Source organism: Ranitomeya variabilis, chromosome 5 (genome assembly GCF_051348905.1).
Source record: "Ranitomeya variabilis isolate aRanVar5 chromosome 5, aRanVar5.hap1, whole genome shotgun sequence".
In the NCBI taxonomy this organism is placed as follows: domain Eukaryota; kingdom Metazoa; phylum Chordata; class Amphibia; order Anura; family Dendrobatidae; genus Ranitomeya; species Ranitomeya variabilis.
This window is the reverse complement of record NC_135236.1, coordinates 245965532-245990779: the sequence shown is the minus strand read 5'-3', so window position 1 is coordinate 245990779 and position 25248 is coordinate 245965532. Positions and strand designations below refer to the sequence as shown.

The 25248-nt window shown below is 45.9% G+C and overlaps 1 protein-coding gene across 2 annotated transcripts in view; it reads right to left on the bottom strand.

The window, feature by feature from the left end:
- MAN2C1 (mannosidase alpha class 2C member 1) overlaps positions 1-25248 on the bottom strand; it is an 80843-nt gene that overhangs the window by 17304 nt on the left and 38291 nt on the right. For both annotated transcript variants that reach the window (XR_013215675.1, XM_077263963.1), the window contains exons 16-21: positions 20318-20479; positions 4836-4918; positions 4129-4223; positions 3109-3213; positions 2879-3035; positions 1611-1754 (exon numbers count right to left, since the gene is read on the bottom strand). Coding sequence is in view for 1 of the 2 variants with exons in the window: in XM_077263963.1 (XP_077120078.1) it covers positions 1611-1754; positions 2879-3035; positions 3109-3213; positions 4129-4223; positions 4836-4918; positions 20318-20479 (746 nt within the window). In the remaining variant the exon portion in view is untranslated. The remainder of the gene's footprint in view (positions 1-1610; positions 1755-2878; positions 3036-3108; positions 3214-4128; positions 4224-4835; positions 4919-20317; positions 20480-25248) is intronic.

The window sequence follows — 25248 nt, the reverse complement described above, 5'->3', positions numbered from 1 at the left end:
TGTTCAGCGGTATGATAATTAAGCTTTGTTTTTTGGCTCATTTTTTTTTATTTTTTTTTTTTCTTACGGTGTTCACTGAAGGGGTTAACTAGTGGGACAGTTTTATAGGTTGGGGCGTTACGGACGCGGCGATACTAAACATGTGTACTTTTATTGTTTTGTTTTTTTTAGATAAAGAAATTTATTCATGGGAACAACATATATATATATTTTTTTTTCTTTGTTTAGGAATTTTTTTTTTATTTTTACACATGTGGATTTTTTTTTCTTTTTTACTTTTTTACTTTGTCCCAGGGGGGGGACATCACAGATCGCTGATCTGACAGTTTGCACAGCACTCTGTCAGATCAGCGATCTGACTGACAGGGCTGCAGGCTTACCAGCGCCTGCTGTGGACCCGGAAGTACTCCCTGCAGTACCCGGATGCAGCCCCGCGGCCATTTTGGATCCAGGGACTGCAGGGAGGAGACGCTCGGTACAAGGTGAGTACATCGCCTTGTACCGATCATCTCAGGGAAGCACGCAGGGAGCCCCCTCCCTGCGCGATGCTTCCCTGTACCGCCGGTACACTGTGATCATGTTTGATCGCAGTGTGCCGGGGGTTAATGTGCCGGGGGCAGTCCGTGACCGCTCCTGGCACATAGTGCGGGATGTCAGCTGCGATAATCAGCTGACACCCGGCCGCGCTCCCCCCGTGAGCGCGGCCGATCGGATATGACGTAATATCCCGTCACTGGGAATTAAGTCCCAGGTCACCTTGACGGGATAGTATGGGATTAAGGGGTTAATATCCTGGTGGAATCGTTCACCTTGCTCTTCACTCACAGCTCCCAAATTTTCAGGAAAGTTGTCAAGGTGGGAATGGAGGAAATGCACTTTCAAACTCATCAGGCAACCTAAAGCTTGAAATCCTTTCAGCATTCGTCCGACGATTTTTTTTTGTAGTCAGGGTCTTTGTTATTGCCTAAAAATTTCTCTACGACCTCTTTAAATGCAAACCACCCTTCTCTTTGAGGATGCGTCATGGTATTGATAAACTCTTGATCAGCTTGATCCGCTGAGCCATAATGCTAATTTTGGGAAACACGGTTGAATATGACGAGCTAACACGAACTGAGACGAAAAAAAGTGTGAACAGGCAAGAACCAACATAAAACAATTGAATCAAGCCCGAGCATGTCAGAGCCTGCTTGTTCAGCTTGCAACATGTTGATGCTAGTTTCATTAGCTCACTTTGAAAGTTCTTTTCTTTGAAAGTTATATTTTTTGGCATTGTATATCTTCAATGCATTGATGTGAATTAATTCATAGTAATTTTGACTTTCAAAACCCCAAGATAAAAAAATACCAAAAATTGAGAAAAATATACTAAATTTTAAGAGAATTTTGCATTTTGTGGCAAATCCTGACACCCAGGATTTTTTTTCAATATTTTTTTTCGTTTTCAGCACACCAAAATACATGGAAATTAGATAAAAATAACAGCTTTTTAGTCGCAGACCTGAGTAATGGTTATAAATTATTGCTCTTAATTTTGCTCGGTATCTGGTTATTAAATAGCTAATATATGATATGAATATTATACACTACAAACTATCTGAAGACCTCACCTCATATCTGGCCCAATCCCAAGAAGTATTGCGATGAGTCGGTCTCTGTAAATGTCCAAACTGAATCTCATATGTCGCATTTGTGCTGTGAACTGTAGTAGGAAACTCAACTTTCAGAAACTTATGAGCCTCATTCCAGGTTACCTGTAGTGAAGCACAAAGACATGTATCAAATACAGATTAAAGGGAACCTGTCACCCCCCCCTGGCGTTTGTAACTAAAAGAGCCACCTTGTGCAGCACTAATGCTGCATTCTGACAAGGTGGCTCTTCTAGTTCTTGGTGCTGTAACTGCAGAAATAATCGATTTCGCAATTTGTCCAAAATACCTTGAAATAGTCCTGGGGGCAGGTCTTTCCCCCCCAATGCAGACGCAGCACCGCCGTCACTCATGCCCTCTTGCCGCCGCCTCCTCAGCGTTATTTTCAACTGTCCCGGCGCCTGTGCTGTTATCTTACGCCTTGGACATGCGCAATTAGCGCTTCCCGTCTTCTGACATCATTTGATGTCTTGCTGACTGCGCCTGTGGGGTCGCACTGCCCGAGATCCCGCCCCGCAGTGTGAATAAATCAAAAGACACTGCGGGGCGGGATCTCGGGCAGCGCGGCCACACAGGCGCAGTCAGCAAGACATCAAATGATGTCAGAAGACGGACAGCGCTAACTGCGCATGCCCAAGGCATAAGATAACAGCGCAGGCGCCGGGACAGTTGAAAACAACGCTGAGGAGGCGGCGCCAGGCGCCAAGAGGGCATGAGTCTGCATTAGGGGGGAAAGACCTGCCCCCAGGACTATTTCAAGGTATTTTGGACAAATTGCAAAATCGATTATTTCTGCAGTTACAGCACCAAGAACTAGAAGAGCCACCTTGTCAGAATGCAGCATTAGTGCTGCACAATTGGCTCATTTAGTTACAAACGCCTAGGGGGTGACAGGTTCCAATTAACTTCAATGTTTAGAATAAAAGCCACGACAACAAAAATCACCTATGGACTATTAATTACATTAAACCTATAAACATAATCGTTGCTGATCGAGACATGGATTAAGATGCCGATTTCCACAAGGAAACAATATACACAATGAAAAGGAGAATAACCTTTTGTGGCAAATTTATCTGTCACTTTAAATGACGGCCAAAAAAAAGGTGTCAATTAATTAATTCTAAAAAATCCATTTTAATCCATGAGGATTCATTCACGTTGTCTCTTTTAAACAAAGATTGGTCTAGAAATTAATGCAAGCCGATCTGCTGCGCTACATACATTACCTCAGTATTAAATCTGATGTATGGACTTGAAGCCTCAAGGATAATCTTTTGCACAATTGTACTATGATCGCTGATTTTCAAGCTATACGTCACAATTCCCCTCAATCCTCCATTACTTGTGATCTTGGTTTTAGTCAAGACACTTATAACAGGTTTCCTACAATAAGAACAAGACAGAATATAGAAAAAAGTACCTTACTGGGCCCAAGCAAAATTTATAAAAAAGTTACCTGGTCTCCAGGTGATAGTCCATCACATCCCAAGCATCCCAGTATAAGGGAATGTCATCAAACATCACAAACTGGTTCCCATAACAAGCTTTGGGAATGCACTCTCTGAAATAAAAGCCATTATATTAGGTAAAATGCAGTGATACAAAGTTTTATGGAAATACAGTACTAGATGCAATTAGTGGTGAACAATTCAACATGCATTAATCCAGAGTCCAGTCCGGTCCTTCAAGGAAGCCAGTCTTCAGCTCATGACATAGCGAGGCCTACTAAGCACCAGAGGTGCCCAGAAGTAAAAACTATCTGCCACAGAAGAACGGACTGGAATTGGGAAGCGCAAATTGCTCATCTCCTCATCAAACATATTTGAAGTAATCTATTAAAAAAGAACAGACAAAAAGTCAATAGAATATCCTTGTTGTTTGTTCAGTTTTACTGAAAAAGTGGCACCAAACTGGTCAGCAAAGGACAGCAGGTCCAGGTGTGGAACATATCAATGGAAATGTAATCCAGAACAGAATTACTACAGGTATCAATCCATATCCAACTTATGGGCTGCTAATAATCAGTCAGTTTTGAAATGCAATTCTGTTGCGGAACTCCACATTTGAACCAGCCTCAACTGGAGGAACCCATATCAGACATTTATGGCATATTCTCAGGGTGTGCCATAAATGTCTGAAAGATGTACAGTAGGTCTCAGTGGTTTGACCCCCTTCTATCTCTAGAGCGGAACTACACACATTGTCTTGAATAACTGTCTCACTCCATTTAATTGCAAGAGAAGTTCCAAAAATTGCAATAGCGGCCTTGTTAAAGATAGATATGGACATGCATCTACCAGATGAGTTGGGAAGAATACCATAACGGTAAATTTACTTATGTAGTCTTGTGTAAATGACTAGCGATACAATGTGGGGAGCACACTAAATTGCAGATGGTGAAAGTGTTCTAGTTGCCCACCGATATGACTTTTGGGCTATACAGCTTTTATAATGTACTCACTGTAAACTACATTACCTGTTCGAGGATATGAGCTTTAGAGAGGTCAAACGTCCCATCAAATCAATGTTGGCCTGAAGGATTCCATTCTCCATAATTACTGAACCGTCGTCCTGAAAAATAGTGAATAACTCTAAATTCTTATTGAATTTATGGAGGCCACCACTAAGATCACTCGTGTTTCCATAGTCAACACGTCCGCAGCTATGCAAGCCATCATAGGACAGACAATTGTTTTTAACCTATTGTCAGTACCTAATAAAGATCAACAGATCTCATATTGAGAACTGGAAACAATGTTTGCACTGAACCATAGAATGAGTGAAATAGAGTATAATCCTTTAGAGGAATATGAAATCATGGCTACGTTATTCCAAAAAACAGTGGTCCACCTGTCCACAGGCTGAGTGTGGTGCTGCAGCTCTGCCCCATTTACTCCAATCGAGTGGGGAGCATCAATACCACTTACAACTTCTGGACTTGTGCTGCGCAGTTTCTAAAATCACAGAATAAGAAGGCAAAACAAGCTGAGGCCTACTAATTGAATCAGTACAACAGAACATTCTTTGCACTAGTTTGAGGAATATATAGACTAATCATTGTGTATCATCCATATCTGCTTGATTTTTTTTATATAAAAATGAAGGTGGCTGTGGGGGTATATTATAGATATACACACAATAATTGCTATCTAAGCATGTTTAATATATTGGATCTGTACATACCTGCATGACAACCGTGACAGGACACTCTGGATTCACTTCTTCCGGTAACACAGCATAGCCCATACTGGGCACTCTTACTAGCCCTTAAAATAAAGATATATAATGGCGATATCAATAGGACTCAGACATGGCAGCCTCCCGATAGCTAGCGGAAATATACATTTCATAAGATGTAACACTGGCAACTATGGACTGATTGATAAACCTATTTTTGCCACATATCATGCAACATCTCTAAACATCCCAAGTTCATTAGGCTTCATAGGCAGACCGCCATTTTCACATCAAAATAAAATTATACATTTTTTTCATATTTTTCTCCTCTAAATTTGGGGTGCGTCTTATAATCTGAAAATACGGATTTGTGTGTACTCACCGTAAAATCCTTTTCTCCGAGCCATTCATTGGGGGACACAGCTCCTACCCCATTATTAGCTTGTGCTTGTTTTATAATTTAACATGCTATACTCTCAAATATAATGCGACATGTTATACGCTCATATATTGTTTATTGATATCCTACTGCTTTTGCACCGAACTGGTTAGCGGAGAGCCTGCAGGAGGGTGTATACTGCAGGGGAGGAGCTAACTTTCTTTATATCACTTAGTGTCAGCCTCCTAGTGGCAGCAGCATACACCCACGGTCCATTATGTGGACTGGTGCGGAAAGAGATGAGGGAAGAACGATGCCCTCATAACAAATGCAACAAATACAATACCACCTTGGTAACAAGGGACGGGGATGGCCTGAGGGCAACCTTGCCTTGATGGTAATAAGTGAAAAAGGCCTGAAAGAACAGAGCGGCTAGCTCCTAAGACTCGTCAGGATGAGGAGATCACAAAGAAAAAAGGGGCGACCTTCCCTGATAGTAAATACTGTTCGGATCAAAAATCAATCATCACCAGGATCATTAAGGTCCCAAAGATCTAATGGTATGCAATAGGGAAGAACCACATGTGAAGACTCCCTGCGAGGAAGTTCATATTTGCAGTTTTGTTGTAATAAGATGGAAAAATACTAGTTCAGCAAACGAGAAAAACCTGACATGGTCAGTGCGGATCTCCCAGGATCACTGGGGCCTTTCCTGCTTCCGAAAAGATCTCGGAAGTAGTGGAAGAGGGGTGAAAGGAAACTGGTACCATGGAAGAACCAGAGCATGCACTGCGGTGGCTTTTGGACTTGGGAGGTCGAACCATGAACTTAGAGTACATTGGCGTTCAGTCTGGACGCCATCCGACCTAAATCTGGAGTGCTCCAGAGAAAACAGATCTGATGGAAGACTTCCGAGTGAAGTTCCCACTCACATGAGGCGGGACCCTGACGGCGTCTGCCACCCAGAGTTCTACTCCTGAGATGTGTAGTGCTGAGATCACCAAATGATAGATCATGGCCCAACAGAGAATGTGAGGTACCTCGGCCATGACGCCTGACCGTGGGTACCTGCTAGATGATTGACGTATGGGACAGACGTAAGATTGTCCGACTGAAAAAGATGGGGTGACCCACCAGAAGGCAGTGGACATGCCGTAGAACTAGCCATACCGTTCGGATCCCCAGAACAATGATCAGAAGAGGACTGGCATCGGTAGTCACTAATAACCATTGCACCGGGAGAAAGGATCTCTCCCCTGGATGAGGAAGGAGCTCAGAGACTACCCTCTAAAAGCCTGATTGACTTGCAGAAAATGAGAAGAGCGAAGGAAAACGCTTCGATTGTCATCACCAATTTTCCTCAGAACCCTCCAAGCAAATCGAATGGAATGAGGGGGATGCGTGAACAAGTGCTCAAGCTCCCTGTTGAAGGGCCACGGTCTTGTCTCAAGGGAGAATCAACAACCTTCTGGAAGATTCTAGGATCATCCTCAAAAAAGGATATCTGATGGGCTGGAAATGAGGAAAAAACTTGTCTAAGTTTAGCTGCCAGACCAGGAGAGAGAGGGTATAGCAAGAGATATAAACGACTCAGCGCAGGGCTGGAAGAGCGGCTATAAAGTCGACCAGATACTGCAGTACGACCAAGCGTCTAGGGTGCAAGAGGAACGTGACAGCCGCTATAACCCCTGCGAACACTCTGGGTGCGGCAGCGAGGCTGAAGGACAAGGTCGTGATTTGAAAGTGAGGTTCACGAAAGGGAAAGCGATGGAATTTTTGGAGAGGGGAAAACATAGGAATGTGAAGGTAAGCATCCCGAATGTCAGTGGATGCCAGAAACTCCACCTTTTTCCGTTGAAGTAATGGCTGAGCGGAGGAACTCCATCCGAAGAAGGGGGACCTTGTCAAGCTTAGAGGAAGTTTGAGGTTCAGGGTCGGTCTTACTTTTCGGTCCCCATTTTGGAACAAAGATCCCTTAGATCTAGACCGTCCTGGACAACTGATCCACTGCTGGTTGAGTCTACAGGAAATCAAAAAATAGTTAAGGTCTCTGACCAAGAGACCATTGCTCTAGCAACACATAGAGAAATAAGCCCAAAATGGAAGGTAAATTCCTAAATTTATCCACCATGCTCTAGACCACCATGGGGAGAGCATACAGAGAGAAAGGTAGGTAGCACTCAAATGTACTCCGGACACTCCCAAAAACTGATTACATACAAAAACAATGGAGTGCATGTCCATAAATAAATTCACATTTTATTAAGTCACAAAGTCACAAGAAGCAAATAGGTACAAGTCAAAATAGACAGACAAATACAATTCATTCAGTTATAGAGAGCCGGGTAGCACAGACCAAAAAACTAATGTGGATCATCCCAGACGTCATATATTGCCATAAAGTGCTTAGTGCAAAAATATGTGGGCGTTTACCCGAGGGTATAGTAAGAGCGTGATAAATACGTTTTAATGAGCCCTGTACACAGGCTCAAAAGCGTCATAAATGTCATAAATTGCCCACCAGGTTCTTACCCATATGCTAGCGTCAGGCAGGGATCCACACCGTTGCCCCAATGCGTGTTTCGCGTCGGCTTCGTCAGGGGGCGGTGCTGCTGGATATCCGGTGGCATTATTTATAGGTCCCCCACTAATAACTAGTGCTACCACCTGTTGCGGCGCATGTCAGCCGCTAACCCGGCCAGGTGATGTATCACAAACGGCGTCCAAGATGGCGCTGCGGTCCACAGCTCCATCACGATGACGTCACTGTACCGCACGCGTCATCACACGACGCCGCCCACAATACCCCGGGACACGGACAGCAGAGGACATGCGCACTGTGGAGCAAATAGGTAACAAATGCCGAGTGCTCAACATAGAAAAAGGAGAGAAAAGAAGGATTTACAACCTTTGTCCTGTTTCCCTCCTTTGCGCCTTTAAGTACATGTGGGATCGCGTAATTTCTCCCATGTATGGGTTGTAAATCCTTCTTTTCTCTCCTTTTTCTATTTTGAGCACTCGGCATTTGTTACCTATTTGCTCCACAGTGCGCATGTCCTCTGCTGTCCGTGTCCCGGGGTATTGTGGGCGGCGCTGTGTGATGACGCGTGCGGTACAGTGACGTCATCGCGACGGAGCTGTGGACCGCAGCTGTCATGAATCCCCAATGGCTAGGGATAGCACAGGACAAGCAAAATAAATAACGGACGAGCTCTAGGGTGATGGAACCTGGGCTGACCGCTGCCCTACGCCTGACAAACGCAACTAGAGATAGCCAGGGAGCGTGCCTACGTTGGTTCTAGACGCCACGCACCAGCCTAAGAGCTAACTAGTACTGCAGAGAAAACAAAGACCTCACTTGCCTCCAGAGGAATTAACCCCAAAAGGTATAGTTGCCCCCCACATGTATTGACGGTGAAATGAGAGGAAGGCACACACATAGAGATGATATATATAGGTTTAGCAAATTGAGGCCCGCTGTAAACTAGAAAGCAGAACGATACAAAAGGGGTCTGAGCGGTCAGCAAAAAACCCTAATCAAAAAAACCATCCTGAGATTACAAGAACCCATGTGCCAACTCATGGCACATGGGGAGAACCTCAGTCCACTAGAGCTACCAGCTAGCACAGAGACATAATAAGCAAGCTGGACAAAAAACCAAACAACTGAAAATCAGCACTTAGCTTATCCTGAAAGATCTGGGAGCAGGTAGGCAGGAACCAAACAGAGCACATCTGAATACATTGATAGCCGGCAAGGGAATGACAGAAAGGCCAGGTAAAATAGGAAACACCCAGCCTCTGATGGACAGGTGGAAACCAAAGGCCGCAACCCACCAAAGTCACCCAGTACCAGCAGTAACCACCAGAGGGAGCCCACAAACAGAATCCACAACAGTACCCCCCCCTTGAGGAGGGGTCACCGAACCCTCACGAGAACCCCCAGGGCGATCAGGGTGAGCTCTATGGAAGGCGCGGACCAAATCAGTCGCATGAACATCGGAGGCGACCACCCAGGAATTATCCTCCTGACCATAACCCTTCCACTTAACCAAATACTGGAGTTTGCGTCTGGAAACACGAGAATCCAAGATCTTCTCAACAACATACTCCAATTCTCCCTCCACCAGCACCGGAGCAGGAGGCTCAACCGAAGGAACAACGGGCACCTCATACCTCCGCAACAACGACCGATGGAACACATTATGAATAGCAAACGATGCTGGGAGATCCAAACGAAAAGATACCGGGTTAAGAATCTCCGAGATCCTATAAGGACCAATGAACCGAGGCTTGAACTTAGGAGAAGAGACCTTCATAGGGACAAAACGAGAAGACAACCACACCAAATCCCCAACAAGAAGTCGGGGACCCACGCGGCGACGGCGATTAGCAAACTGCTGAGTCTTCTCCTGAGATAACTTCAAATTGTCCACCACCTGATTCCAAATCTGATGTAGCCTGTCCACCACCACGTCCACTCCAGGACAATCCGAAGACTCCACCTGACCAGAGGAAAAACGAGGATGAAACCCCGAATTACAAAAAAAAGGAGAGACCAACGTGGCAGAACTAGCCCGATTATTAAGAGCAAATTCGGCCAGTGGCAAAAAAGCAACCCAGTCATCTTGATCAGCAGAAACAAAACACCTCAAATAAGTTTCCAAGGTCTGATTAGTTCGCTCCGTCTGGCCATTCGTCTGAGGATGGAATGCAGACGAGAAAGACAAATCAATGCCCATCTTGGCACAAAACGTCCGCCAAAATCTAGACACAAACTGGGATCCCCTGTCAGAAACGATATTCTCCGGAATCCCATGCAAACGAACCACGTTCTGAAAAAATAAAGGGACCAACTCAGAGGAGGAAGGCAACTTAGGCAAGGGCACCAAATGAACCATCTTAGAAAAGCGGTCACACACAACCCAGATAACGGACATTTTCTGTGAAACCGGGAGATCAGAAATAAAATCCATGGAAATGTGCATCCAAGGCCTCTTCGGGATGGGCAAGGATAACAACAACCCACTGGCCCGAGAACAGCAAGGCTTAGCTCGAGCACATACCTCACAAGACTGCACAAAGGTACGCACATCCCTAGACAAGGAAGGCCACCAAAAAGACCTGGCCACCAAGTCTCTAGTACCAAATATTCCAGGATGACCAGCCAACACAGAAGAATGGACCTCGGAGATGACTCTACTGGTCCAATCATCCGGAACAAACAGTCTTTCTGGTGGACAACGATCCGGTTTATCCACCTGAAACTCCTGCAATGCACGTCGCAAGTCTGGGGATACGGCGGACAATATTACCCCATCCCTAAGGATACCAGTAGGCCCAGAGTCTCCAGGAGAGTCAGGCACAAAACTCCTGGAAAGAGCATCTGCCTTCACATTCTTTGAACCTGGCAGGTACGAAACCACGAAATTGAAACGAGAAAAAAACAACGACCAACGAGCCTGTCTAGGATTCAAACGCCTGGCAGACTCAAGGTAAATGAGATTCTTGTGATCAGTCAAGACCACCACACGATGTTTAGCACCCTCAAGCCAATGACGCCACTCCTCAAATGCCCACTTCATGGCCAAAAGCTCCCGATTACCCACATCATAATTGCGCTCGGCGGGCGAGAATTTTCTAGAGAAGAATGCACATGGCTTCATCACCGAGCCATTAGAACTTCTCTGTGACAAAACCGCCCCCGCTCCAATCTCGGAAGCGTCAACCTCAACCTGGAAAGGAAGTGAAACATCTGGTTGACACAACACAGGAGCAGAAGAAAACCGGCGCTTAAGTTCCTGAAAGGCCCCCACGGCCGCAGGAGACCAATCAGCAACATCAGCACCCTTTTTAGTCAAATCAGTCAAAGGTTTAACAATACTGGAAAAATTAGCAATGAACCGACGATAAAAATTAGCAAACCCCAAGAACTTCTGTAGGCTCTTAACAGATGTAGGTTGTGTCCAGTCACAAATTGCCTGAACCTTGACGGGATCCATCTCAATAGTAGAAGGAGAAAAAATGTACCCCAAAAAAGAAATCTTCTGGACTCCGAAGAGACACTTTGAGCCCTTCACAAACAGAGAATTGGCCCGCAGAACCTGAAACACCTTCCTGACCTGTAGAACAGGAGACTCCCAGTCATCAGAAAACACCAAAATATCATCCAAATACACAATCATAAACTTATCCAGATATTCACGGAAAATATTGTGCATAAAGGACTGAAAGACTGACGGAGCATTGGAGAGTCCAAAAGGCATTACCAAATACTCAAAATGGCCCTCAGGCGTATTAAATGCGGTTTTCCACTCATCACCCTGTTTTATCCGCACCAGATTATACGCACCGCGAAGATCTATCTTAGTGAACCACCTAGCCCCCTTAATGCGAGCAAACAAATCAGTCAATAATGGCAATGGATACTGATATTTGACTGTAATCTTATTCAGAAGGCGATAATCTATACAAGGCCTCAGGGAACCATCTTTTTTTGCCACGAAAAAAAAACCTGCTCCCAGAGGGGACGAAGATGGACGAATATGTCCCTTTTCCAAGGACTCCTTAATATAATTCCGCATAGCAGTATGCTCTGGCAGTGACAGATTAAATAAACGACCCTTAGGAAACTTACTGCCAGGAATCAATTCTATAGCACAGTCACAATCTCTATGAGGAGGGAGCGAATTGAGCTTAGGCTCCTCAAAAACATCCCTATAGTCAGACAAAAACGCAGGGATCTCAGAAGGAGTAGATGAAGCGATTGAAATCGGAGGTGCATGATCATGAACCCCCTGACATCCCCAGCTTAACACAGACATTGTTTTCCAGTCCAGGACAGGATTATGAGTTTGTAACCATGGCAGACCCAGCACTAGTACATCATGTAAATTATACAGTACAAGGAAGCGAATCACCTCCTGATGAACGGGAGTCATGCGCATGGTCACTTGTGTCCAATACTGCGGTTTATTCATAGCCAATGGTGTAGAGTCAATTCCCTTCAGAGAAATAGGAACTTCCAGAGGCTCCAGACTAAAACCGCAGCGTTTAGCAAATGACCAATCCATAAGACTCAGGGCAGCGCCCGAATCCACATAGGCATCAACGGAAATGGAAGACAGTGAAAAAATCAGAGTCACAGACAAAATGAACTTAGGCTGCAGAGTACCAATGGCAAAAGATTTATCAAGCTTTTTTGTGCGTTTAGAGCATGCTGATATAACATGAGCTGAATCACCACAATAAAAACACAATCCATTTTTCCGCCTATAATTTTGCCGTTCACTTCTGGACTGAATTCTATCACATTGCATAGTCTCAGGTGCCTGTTCAGAAGACACCGCCAACTGGTGCACGGGTTTGCGCTCCCGTAAACGCCGATCAATCTGAATGGCCATAGCCATAGACTCATTCAGACCTGTAGGCGTAGGGAACCCCACCATAATATCCTTAATGGCCTCAGAAAGACCATTTCTGAAGTTTGCAGCCAGGGCGCACTCATTCCACTGAGTAAGCACCGACCATTTCCGAAATTTTTGACAATATATTTCCGCTTCATCATGCCCCTGAGAGAGGGCTAACAAAGCCTTTTCAGCCTGAATCTCCAGGTTGGGTTCCTCATAGAGCAATCCCAATGCCAGAAAAAATGCATCCACACTGAGCAATGCAGGATCCCCTGGTGCCAATGCAAATGCCCAATTCTGAGGGTCGCCCCGCAGGAAAGATATTACAATCCTGACCTGTTGAGCAGGGTCTCCAGAGGAGCGAGATTTTAAAGAAAGAAACAATTAACAATTGTTCCTGAAATTCAGGAAGGTAGATCTATCTCCAGAGAAGAACTCTGGAATAGGAATTCTAGGTTCAGACATGGGAGTGTGAACAACAAAATCCTGTATGTTTTGAACTTTTGCCGCGAGATTACTCAGGCTGGAAGCCAAACTCTGGACATCCATGTTAAACAGCTAAGATCAGAGCCATTCAAGGGTTAAGAGGAGGTAAGAAGCAGCTAGACAGCAATTAAGGGCTAGGCAGCAAAACTCTGAAGGGAAAAAAAAAAAAATAAATAAATAAATTTCCCTTAAACACTTCTTTTTCTCCTGCTTCAGCCCAAACAATTAACACTTTGTGGGCTGGCTATACTGTCATGAATCCCCAATGGCTAGGGATAGCACAGGACAAGCAAAATAAATAACGGACGAGCTCTAGGGTGATGGAACCTGGGCTGACCGCTGCCCTACGCCTGACAAACGCAACTAGAGATAGCCAGGGAGCGTGCCTACGTTGGTTCTAGACGCCACGCACCAGCCTAAGAGCTAACTAGTACTGCAGAGAAAATAAAGACCTCACTTGCCTCCAGAGGGATGAACCCCAAAAGGTATAGTTGCCCCCCACATGTATTGACGGTGAAATGAGAGGAAGGCACACACATAGAGATGATATATATAGGTTTAGCAAATTGAGGCCCGCTGTAAACTAGAAAGCAGAACGATACAAAAGGGGTCTGAGCGGTCAGCAAAAAACCCTAATCAAAAAAAAAATCCTGAGATTACAAGAACCCATGTGCCAACTCATGGCACATGGGGAGAACCTCAGTCCACTAGAGCTACCAGCTAGCATAGAGACATAATAAGCAAGCTGGACAAAAAACCAAACAACTGAAAATCAGCACTTAGCTTATCCTGAAAGATCTGGGAGCAGGTAGGCAGGAACCAAACAGAGCACATCTGAATACATTGATAGCCGGCAAGGGAATGACAGAAAGGCCAGGTAAAATAGGAAACACCCAGCCTCTGATGGACAGGTGGAAACCAAAGGCCGCAACCCACCAAAGTCACCCAGTACCAGCAGTAACCACCAGAGGGAGCCCACAAACAGAATCCACAACACGCAGCGCCATCTTGGACGCCGTTTGTGATACATCACCTGGCCGGGTTAGCGGCTGACATGCGCCGCAACTGGTGGTAGCACTAGTTATTAGTGGGGGACCTATAAATAATGCCACCGGATATCCAGCAGCACCGCCCCCTGACGAAGCCGACGCGAAACACGCGTTGGGGCAACGGTGTGGATCCCTGCCTGACGCTAGCATATGGGTAAGAACCTGGTGGGCAATTTATGACGCTTTTGAGCCTGTGTACAGGGCTCATTAAAACGTATTTATCACGCTCTTACTATACCCTCGGGTAAACGCCCACATATTTTTGCACTATGCACTTTATGGCAATATATGACGTCTGGGATGATCCACCTTAGTTTTTTGGTCTGTGCTACCCGGCTCTCTATAACTGAATGAATTGTATTTTTGTCTGTCTATTTTGACTTGTACCTATTTGCTTCTTGTGACTTGTGACTTAATAAAATGTGAATTTATTTATGGACATGCACTCCATTGTTTCTCTAGCAACACATGCGGCGGCTAAGGAAGGCTAGAGTGCTTAACTGGAGGCCCGCAAGACAGAACGAACTAGATTTGCTATCTGACAGTGTTGTATTTTTAATTGATGACCCATCGGGTAGGGATACTGGTAGGTATACCACAGGAGATTCTACCCGGTTAATATGCCAAGTGGCAGAATGCGCGGCTGCATGCAGAAGTTTAGGAAAATCCGTCTCTTACTATTGCCACTCTTGACGGTACGGAGATAAAATGATGAACCCTCGATCCACCATCCTCTTAACAGGGAAGTGGAGAGGGATCGTCCGCCTTCTTTCATCATCTGCTAAATAGTGGAGATGCAGAGGGTGTGCTTGGACACCAAAACGGGAGCCTCTGTACATCCACAGAGTTAAGGTCCCAGAGTGGACAGGGCTGGTTGTCCGGCGTTAAGCCTGGCTGTAGAAGAGGATACATGGAGGCGACACTCCATGTGCTCGTCTATGGATGGTGTGGGGAGATCGGTGCCCTTTAAAAGGACCCGTCGCCCTTAAGAATCAGACCAAGCATGGCATCTCATGTCTTAGGTGGGTATACGTGGAGTGGACACCCCGCATTTGCATATTGGCTGAAGAAAGGATACCGCGCTTGCAGAGGTTTCTGTCTAGTGGATCGCTTATCCGGACGCTCCCTGTCTGGGTGAATAGCAAATGCTCTGCGAGGGAGTTTAGTTTCCTCATGAGGGACGCTGCGTGATCTAGAGTAGAACCAAAGTCCTCGTCAATCTACAGAGATTGGTTGATGATATAAATAGGTGAATCCATCCTTTTCTGAAGTTCTGGTGAGTCCAGAACCAAGGCAATATCCGATCCATATTCAGAGACTTGTTCTCAGCAAATCATTGGTGAGGGATCAGGAAATAAAACTTCCGTTTTCTAGGCGTGTGCACACTTCTAGACGCCTGTACGTTTCTAGAAAACTTGTGGCTCCTGCTAGCCGACGGCTTGCATGAAGGAAAGGGACATCTATATTGGTCCTGCGAGCACTCTGAGCCACATAGGGTTCACGGAGGGATTCAATCTCTTGTCAGAGAATCCATGGGTTTCGGCAGTGACGATGCCCACTCAGGGAACTAGGTACTCTGGTATAGGAGGCGGAGGGCTCCAGAGCTCATTTAAGGTGACCGGCTTCGGACTGGTCATGTGCCTTTAAAGAAAAGGTAATACTGGTCATGTGCCTTTAAGACCAGGGAATACGGGTCATGTGCCTTTAAGACTAGGGAATAATGGTCCTGTGCCTTTAAGACCAGGGAATACGGGTCATGTGCCTTTAAGACCAGGGAATACGGGTCATGTGCCTTTAAGACCAGGGAATACGGGTCATGTACCTTTATGCAGTACTTCCTTAATCGGTTGCAGAGTCGTTGTTCCCTTTTAATGCAAAACCATAGCCGTGTGTGTATGTGTGTGCTGGCAGGGTGGACCAAGATGGCCACCGGAAGTTGTAGAGGTGGTAAAGTCTCACAAAGAGCGAGAGGCGCCAATTTGGGAGGCAGAGCCACAGACGCTATGTGGGCGGAGCCTCATGACTTCCATGAATAGGCCCAAGCCGGGGCCTAAATTTCTGCAGCCGGCGTGAGCAATACCAGCGTTGCCGAGGGAAGCGTTCGCTCCTGTGCCAGGGAATAAGCGCCAGAAAAGGTGGGCGGAGCCGCCGTAGCGCACCATAGTGCGGGTGTGGCTTCCGGGATGCGGCCTACACATCGGCTGAAGCCGGGGGCTACATTTTTGCAGCCGGCCGGAGCGTTAACTCAGGGAGGTGGCCCACAGGGAAGCTGAGGCTGCCTGAATATCCCACTGCAGAGGCCCATCGCTGACTGGATTCACTCACCATCGGTGCACGTCCCGGCATGGAGCCGCCGCGGATGACTGGGTTTCAGCGCCGAGGAAAGCGCGTGCACGCTATTGTTCTGCTGCAGGTGCAGGGATAGAGGGATAAACCTCAATCCACCATCCCTTTGTTAGGGGGTGGAGAGGAACCGTCCAACTCCTTGTGCCATCCGCTTCGCTTTAACCGTGGTGGGACAGTGGGGGCTGCTCGGACGCCATAGAGAGGGGCCTCTGTACATCCACGGAGTTCAGCCCCCGGGTGGACAGGGCCAGTTGTCCGGCATTAGGCCTGGCTCCAGCAGAGAATACATGGAGGCGACACTCCATGTGGTCGCCTGCTGCTGGTGTGGGGAGATCGGGACTTGAAGGAACCGTCGCCCCTGAAGTGAGCTGAGCATGGCTTCCCACGTCGCAGGAGAGGGTGCGGGGAGAAACTCTCCGCGTTCTCGCGTGTTGATGATTCGGGGGAGATCGGAACCTTGAAAGTATCCGTTGCCCCCTTCACTCCGTTAATTAAAAAAATAAACATTTACAGAAAAGTAAAAAAATAAAATAAAAACGTTGGGGTCTGAACCAGACCCAAGTGCCTCCTACGGACACTAAGCAAGAACTGGTTAGCTGAGAGCCAGCAGGAGGGCGTATACTGCAGGGGAGGAGCGAACTTTCTTTGTATCACTTAGTGTCAGCCTCCTAGTGGCAGCAGCATACACCCACGGTCTGTGTCCCCCAATGAGGCGAAGGAGAAAACACGGTAATGTCTTTTGCACAATTACATTCCAGATTCCAAATACATAGTTCCCATTTTTATAAATATCTACAGATACATTGGCATACTTTGTGCCAGCAATGTGCACCACCATTCTTGATAGTGGTGTCACATCTTAGATAATGCCCCACATTGGACAAGGAGCAGAAAGTTTTTAACCTCTTCACCACTTTTGCATTTTCGTTTGTTTTTGCTCTCCTTCTTCTCAGAGCCATAACCTTTTTTATTTTTTCATCAATGTAGCCATGGGAGGGCTTGTTTTTTGGGGGACAACTTGTACTTTTGAATGCCACCATTGATTTTACCATATCGTGTACTGGAAAATGGGTAAAAAAATCCAAGTGCGTTGAAATATCAAAAAAGTGCAATTCCACAATTTTTTTTTTTTTTATTTCCCATGTTCACTAAATGCTAAAGCTAACCTGACATTATGATTCTCCAGATCAGTACGAGTTCATAGATACCAAACATGTCTAGGTTATTTTTTATTTCAGTGATGAAAAACAAATCCAAAGTTGGTAAGAAACAAAAAGGGCCAATTTCATCTCTATTTTTCGGAATCTGGTGCTGAGTGAGGGCTTACAGTTATATGAAAAAGTTTGGGCACCCCTATTAATCTTAAGCTTAATGTTTTATAAAAATTGGTTTTTGGCAACAGCTATTTCAGTTTCATATATCTAATAACTGTTGGACACGGTAATGTTTCTGCCTTGAAAATAATTTTATTGTACTAACAGAAAATGTGCAGTCTGCATTCAAACAAAATTTGACAGGTGCATAAGTATGGGCACCCTTATCATTTTCTTGTTTTAAATACTCCTACCTACTTTTTACTGACTTTCTAAAGCACTTTTTTTGGTTTTGTAACCTCATTGAGCTTTAAACTTCATAGCCAGGTGTATGCAATCATGAGAAAAGCTACTTAAAGTGGCCACTTGCAAGTTGTTCCCCTGTTTGAATCTCCTCTGAAGAGTGGCATCATGGGCTCCTCAAAACAACTGTCAAATGATCTGAAAACAAAGATTATTCAACATAGTTGTTCAGGGGAAGGATACAAAAAGCTGTCTAAGAGATTTAACCTGTCAATTTCCACTGTGAGGAACATAGTAAGGAAATGGAAGAACACAGGTACAGTTCTTGTTAAGGCCAGAAGTGGCAGGCCAAGAAAAACATCAGAAAAGCAGAGAAGAAGAATGGTGAGATCAGTCAAGGACAATCCTCAGACCACCTCCAGAGAGCTGCAGCATCAACTTGCAGATGGTGTCACTGTGTATCGGTCAACTATACAACGCACTTTGCACAAGGAGAAGCTGTATGGGAGAGTGATGCGAAAGAAGCCGTTTCTGCAAGCACGCCACAAACAGAGTTGGCTGAGGTATGCAAAAGAACATTTGGAGAAGCCAATTTCTTTTTGGAAGAAGGTCCTGTGGACTGATGAAACCAAGATTGAGTTGTTTGGTCATGCAAAGAGGCGTTATGCATGGCGGCAAAAAAACACAGCATTCCAAGAAAAACACTTGCTACCCACAGTAAAATTTGGTGGAGGTTCCATCATGCTTTGGGGCTGTGTGGCCAATGCCTGCACCGGGAATCTTGTTAAAGTTGAGGGACGCATGGATTCCTCTCAGTATCAGCAGATTCTTGACAATAATGTTCATGAATCAGTGACAAAGTTGAAGTTACGCAGGGGATGGATCTTTCAGCAAGACAATGATCCAAAACACCGCTCCAAATCTACTCAGGCATTCATGCAGAGGAACAATTACACTGTTCTGGAATGGCCATCCCAGTCCCCAGACCTGAATATCATTGAACATCTGTGGGATCATTTGAAGAGGGCTGTCCATGCTCAGCGACCATCAAACTTAACTGAACTGGAATTGTTTTGTAAAGAGGAATGGTCAAAAATACCTTCATCCAGGATCTCATTAAAAGCTACAGGAAGCGACTAGAGGCTGTTATTTTTGCAAAAGGAGGATCTACTAAATATTAATGTCACTTTTCTGGTGAGGTGCCCATACTTATGCACCTGTCAAATTGAGTTTGAATGCAGATTGCACATTTTCTGTTAGTACAATAAACCTCATTTCAAGGCAGAAACATTACTGTGTCCAACAGTTATTAGATATATGAAACTGAAATAGCTGTTGCAAAAAAAACAATTTTTATAAAACATTAACCTTAAGATTAATAGGGGTGCCCAAACTTTTTCATATAACTATTTTCACCCTGAGCTGATATTTTTTACCGGTACCATTTTGGGGTAGATACAATGTTTTGATCGCCTGTTATTGCAATGTAGATGCAACAAAAACAAAACCAAAACCTTATTCTAGAGTTTTTCTTTACGCCGTTTACAGATCAGATTAATTTACGCTATACTTTGATAGATCTTCTGCAACCCCCTAGCACCTTGCAATCACGTGACAGGGTTTGCCAATGGACGAGTCTTATGACGCACTTCCGGTTCGTGCGAGTTACAGGCTGCTGTGAAATATTGACACTGACATTTAACATGTTAAGAGTAGTGCGAGGATTGCCATTCCACCCGTGGCTGTTAGAGGCATGTGACAGCTGATCAAATCAGCTGTCCTGTGCCAGGAAAAGATGAAGACTAGGCGCCGGAGGTTGCAAGAGCAAGGTGACGACCTTGGATGTAACTATATGTCCAAGATTGCAAAGGGTTTAAAACACTTATTATAGTGCAAGTTATGAAATACAATTTGTCGTAAATTGCATCAGAATTCTGGAACATTTAGTGTGCTAAATCTCCCTTATATGACTAATAGTCAACATGAATGTACCAGTGGATTTTGGTGAAAGTTTGTTAAAAGGTTTGGCCAGTGATTGGCTGAACAGACATTTCCGGTGTGTCACGGACAAAACCAGGAGGCCCAGCCAGTAGGTACTAGGCAGTGTTGAAATGTTATCTGTATAGGATAGGGGAGGATGAATATGGCTTAAAGGGATGGTTTTGCTCCTAACTATCTATTTGAGTATCCCAGCATGCACGGTGTAGTTATGAATGGTTGGGAATTTTTAAAGTATATTAGAAAATATCTTAGAGAAATGTACCCAAATGCTGCTCCGCTGATCCAGGAATGGAAACAACCTCTGTGCGCTCCCATGGCAAAGTGTTTATTACACAGAATGACTGACTGCTCACAGGTTGGGATGGGGTCTTTAGTAGTGTCTGCATTGCGTCACTGAGAAGTTTGGTGCCGTCTATTCTGATTTCTGTAAAAAAGAAAAAAAAGCCGAATGCTCAATGATGAATACAAAAAATATCACTTTAACCATCAGGGTTCATTACTCCTCTAAATGTGTGGAAAAGAGGGATTTTTGGTTCTTACCGTAAAATCTCTTTCTTGGAGCCTTCATTGGGGGACACAGGTAACCATGGGTGTATGCTGCTGTCACTAGGAGGCTGACACTATGCAAATAAAGAAGAAGTAACTCCTCCCCGGCAGTATACACCCTCCGACAGGCACCAGGCAACTCAGTTGGTACAAAAGCAGTAGTAGGAACAGGTAGTATAAAACTCAACCTATGTACCAACCCACAACAACGGCACGTTAGCCAACACGGTACAACTTCAAGGGAGGGTGCTGTGTCCCCCAATGAAGGCTCCAAGAAAGATTTTACGGTAAGAACCAAAAATCCCTCTCTTTCTTTCTCGCTTCATTGGGGGACACAAGTAACCATGGGACGTCCAAAAGCAGTCCCTAGGGCGGGTATTGCAGAAAAAGAGGAGTTAGGTCGGCCGGGGAGAAACCGCCGCATGCAGTATCCTCCTACCCAGGCTCGCGTCCGCGGAAGCCTGAGTATGCACCCCGTAGAATTTAACAAATGTGTGCATGGATGACCACGTAGCGGCCTTGCAAACCTGCGAGGCCGAAGCTTGGTGACGAACTGCCAAGGAAGCTCCCACAGCCCGGGTAGAGTGAGCCCTCACCCCCGAAGGAGGCTGTTTGTCCTGGGCACGGTATGCCTCCAGAACCGCCGAACGGATCCAACGAGCAATCGTGGGCTTGGAGGCGGGAAGTCCCTTTCGACGCCCATCCGAGACGACGAACAGAGGATCGGCCTGACGAAAAGAGGCAGTTCTGGCAAGGTAAATCCGGATAGCCCTGACCACATCCAACTTGTGAAGCGATTTCTCCAAGGGATGAACCGGGGAAGGGCAAAAGGAAGGGAGGACAATGTCCTCGTTGATGTGAAAGGATGAGACTACCTTCGGTAAGAAGGAAGGAACCGGACGAAGAACCACCTTGTCCTGATGCAGGACTAGAAAGGGAGAACGACAGGATAATGCCACCAGTTCTGACACCCCTCTGATGGAAGTGATGGCGACCAAAAAGGCTACCTTCCAGGATAGAAGCGAGAACGAAACGTCCTGAAGCGGTTCAAAGGGCGCCCACTGGAGGGCGTCTAAGACGAGGTTCAGATCTCAAGGCTCGACAGGAGAACGGTAAGGGGGAGCAACCCCCTGGATGAAGGTCCTCACCTGGGGTAGGGAAGCTAGGTCTCTTTGAAAAAGAATGGATAGAGCGGAAATCTGACCCTTCAAGGTGCTAAGGGAAAGACCCGAATCTAGGCCCGTTTGAAGGAAGCTGAGAAGGGAAGGAAGGGAAAAGGTCATAGGAAACAGATTGTTGTCCTGACACCACCGGAAAAAGGCCTTCCAACACCTGTGGTAAATACGCGAGGAAGCCGGTTTCCTCGCTCTTATCATAGTCTGGATGACGCTATGCGAAAAACCCGCGTTCTTCAGGACCGCGGCCTCAACGGCCATACCGTTAAATTCAGAGACCAAGAATTCGGTTGGGAGAGGGGCCCCTGCGAAAATCGTAGTTACTTACCGATAACGGTATTTCTCTGATCCCATGATGGCACCACGGAGAGAGGGGTCCGCCCCCAGGGACAGGAAACCTACAGGTGAAAAAGGGCGTACCTCTCTCCCACATCAGTTGGTTAACAGAGCCTTATACAGAACTTCAGCTGCAATTTGATATTTACACAAATTAAACTTAACAATTTTTTACTTAACAGAGGCACCGTGGCTAAAGGTAACTAACTATACATTATAGTGTGCACACCTGTGTGTGAAAAGGGAGGGAATATACGGGTGCCATCATGGGATCAGAGAAATACCGTTATCGGTAAGTAACTACGATTTTCTCTATCCCCATGATGGCACCACGGAGAGATTTACATAGATTGTAATTTTTTAGGGAGGGACCACTGCCTCTAGAACCCTTCGACCAAAGGTGAGATCAGAGGAGGTCAAGTCTAAGCGGTAGTGTCTGAAAAATGTAGACTGGGAAGACCAAGTGGCCGCTCTACATATCTGTTGTATTGACGCGCCCGCTCTTTCCGCCCAGGATGATGCCACTGCTCTGGTCGAGTGCGCCTTTATATTCTCCGGGATGGCCGTCCCGCTGGAAGAGTAGGATAGGGCGATGGCATCTCTTATCCACCTCGCTAGCGTAGCTTTTGACGCTTTCTGTCCCTTCCGTGGACCCTGGAAGCAGACAAACAGAGCCCTATCCTTCCTGCACTCTCTAGTGGCTGACAAGTATTGGAGTAGGCACCTCCTAACATCAAGGGTATGTAGTGTTTTTTCTCCCTCATTCTTGGGGTTGGGACAGAATGAGGGCAGGGAGACCTCTTGTGTCCTGTGAAATTGAGACGCGACTTTTGGGAGGTAAGCCGGGTCCGTTTTTAGAATGACTCTGTCCTCAAGAATTTGAGTGAAGGGAGGGCCCGCGGACAATGCTTGTATGTCACTAACGCGACGGGCTGAGGTTAGGGCCACTAAGAGTGTTGTTTTTAAAGATAGAATCTTTAGGGGTGCGTCTGCCAAGGGCTCAAAAGGAGATTTGGTTAGTGCATTTAGAACAAGGTTTAGATCCCATGGAGGGGCATTATGCAAAGGAACCGGTTTTAATCTACCCGAGGCTTTGATGAATCTCACGATCCATCGGTTTCTGGCTAGATCATAATTATATAGTGCTCCCAAGGCTGCTACCTGAACTTTTAGAGTACTCGTAGCTAGCCCTTTTTCCAAACCCTTTTGCAGGAATTCGAGAATCTTATCTATTGGGATTTCCCCCCCTGGGTCAACCCCTGATACAGACATGAATTTTTTCCACACTTTGCCGTATATTTTGGTGGTTACGGGTTTCCTACTCTGTAGTAATGTGGACACCAGGTTGGATGAAAACCCTTTGCTGCTTAATAGCTTCCTTTCAAAAGCCAGGCTGTCATATGTAGGCTTTTCACATTGGGGTGACACACTGGGCCCTGGGATAACAGATTTTGCGTGTCTGGTAGAACCCACGGACTGTCTAAGGACATCTTTCTCAGCCAAGAAAACCATATCCTGCGAGGCCAGAATGGAGCTATGATTATCACTGTTGCTCCCTCCTCCCGAATTTTCCTCAAGACTAGGGGAATGAGGGATATTGGAGGGAACGCGTAGGAGAGGCGATAGTTCCAGGGGACTGTGAGAGCGTCCAGAGCTACTGGCCCTCCCCGGGGGTCGATTGAGCAGAACTTCCTCACTTTCCGATTCTGAAAGTCCGCAAATAGGTCTATTTCTGGCTCTCCCCAACGTTTCACTATTTGGTTGAATACCGACTGTTTCAGCTCCCACTCCCCCTGTCTCAAGCGTGTTCTGCTGAGGAAGTCTGCGGTCTGGTTTTCTGAACCCTTTATGTAAAGGGCTGTTAGGGACTTCAGATTGTGTTCTGCAATGTAGAAGATAGACCGGGTTTCTTCCATCAGTGTTTGTGACCTGGTGCCCCCTTGGTGGTTTAGGTATGCTACCACTACCTGATTGTCCGAAAAGACTTTTACGTGGTGGGAGCGGATGATGTTTTGGAAGTGTATTAGGGCGAGTTTTACCGCTAGCAGTTCTTTCATATTTGATGAGGTTAGCTCCTGATTTTTGTTCCAGTTCCCTTGTGTCACCTGACCGTCTATATGAGCACCCCACTCCCAGGGGCTTGCATCGGTCGTTAGGATTTTCTCTGTTGGTAGTGACCAGGGGACCCCCTTGGTAAGATTTATCGGATCTGCCCACCACTGTAGGGAGTGTATCGTAGTTGGTGATATGCTTAACCGCCCGTCTAAATTTCCTCCCAGACACAGGCTTGAACTTAAAGTCTCCCATTGTAAGTCTCGGGAATGGCATTGTGCCCACTGCACTGCCGGGATACAGGATGTCATGGAGCCCAGCAGGGACATGGCTTTCCTGAGTGTGGTGACTGGGGATGATGACAACTGTACCGCTGCCTGTGTCATCTTTTGAATCTTCCCCTGAGGAAGATAACACGTTTGTGTGGTCGAGTCGAGGACTATCCCCAAGTACTCCTGTACCTGTGATGGGACTACTTTGGATTTGGTAAGGTTCAACAGCCAACCTAGGCTTGACAGAGAAGTCATAACCAAATCCAACTGCTGTTTGCAGTGATGGAATGATGTCCCTGCCACAAGGAGGTCGTCCAGGTATGGGACTATCAGGATATTCTGCTCTCGTATATGAGCCATCACTTCCGACATTAGTTTCGTGAATACCCGGGGTGCGATAGCTAACCCAAAAGGGAGGGCCCGAAACTGATAATGTTTCACCTCCCCCTGGATATTCACTGCCAGCCGGAGGTACTTTTGATGATCCTTGTGGATCGGTACATGATAGTATGCATCTCGTAGGTCTAGAACAGTCATGAAACACCTGGGAAAGAGTATTTTTACGCAAGATTTTATTGTCTCCATTTTGAAGTGTGGGATCTCGAGAAAACTGTTTAACTTTTTGAGATTTATTATTGTCCTGTATGATCCATCTGGCTTCTTTCGGAGGAAGAGGGGAGAGTAGAAGCCCATGCCTCTTTCCTGGTGAGGGACTTCCTGTAGGACTTCCTTCTGGACTAGGCCTAGAATCTCTTCCTGAAGAGCCGACTGTTCTTGAGACTGTCTCTGTGGTGTCACCATGAAGAGGTTGT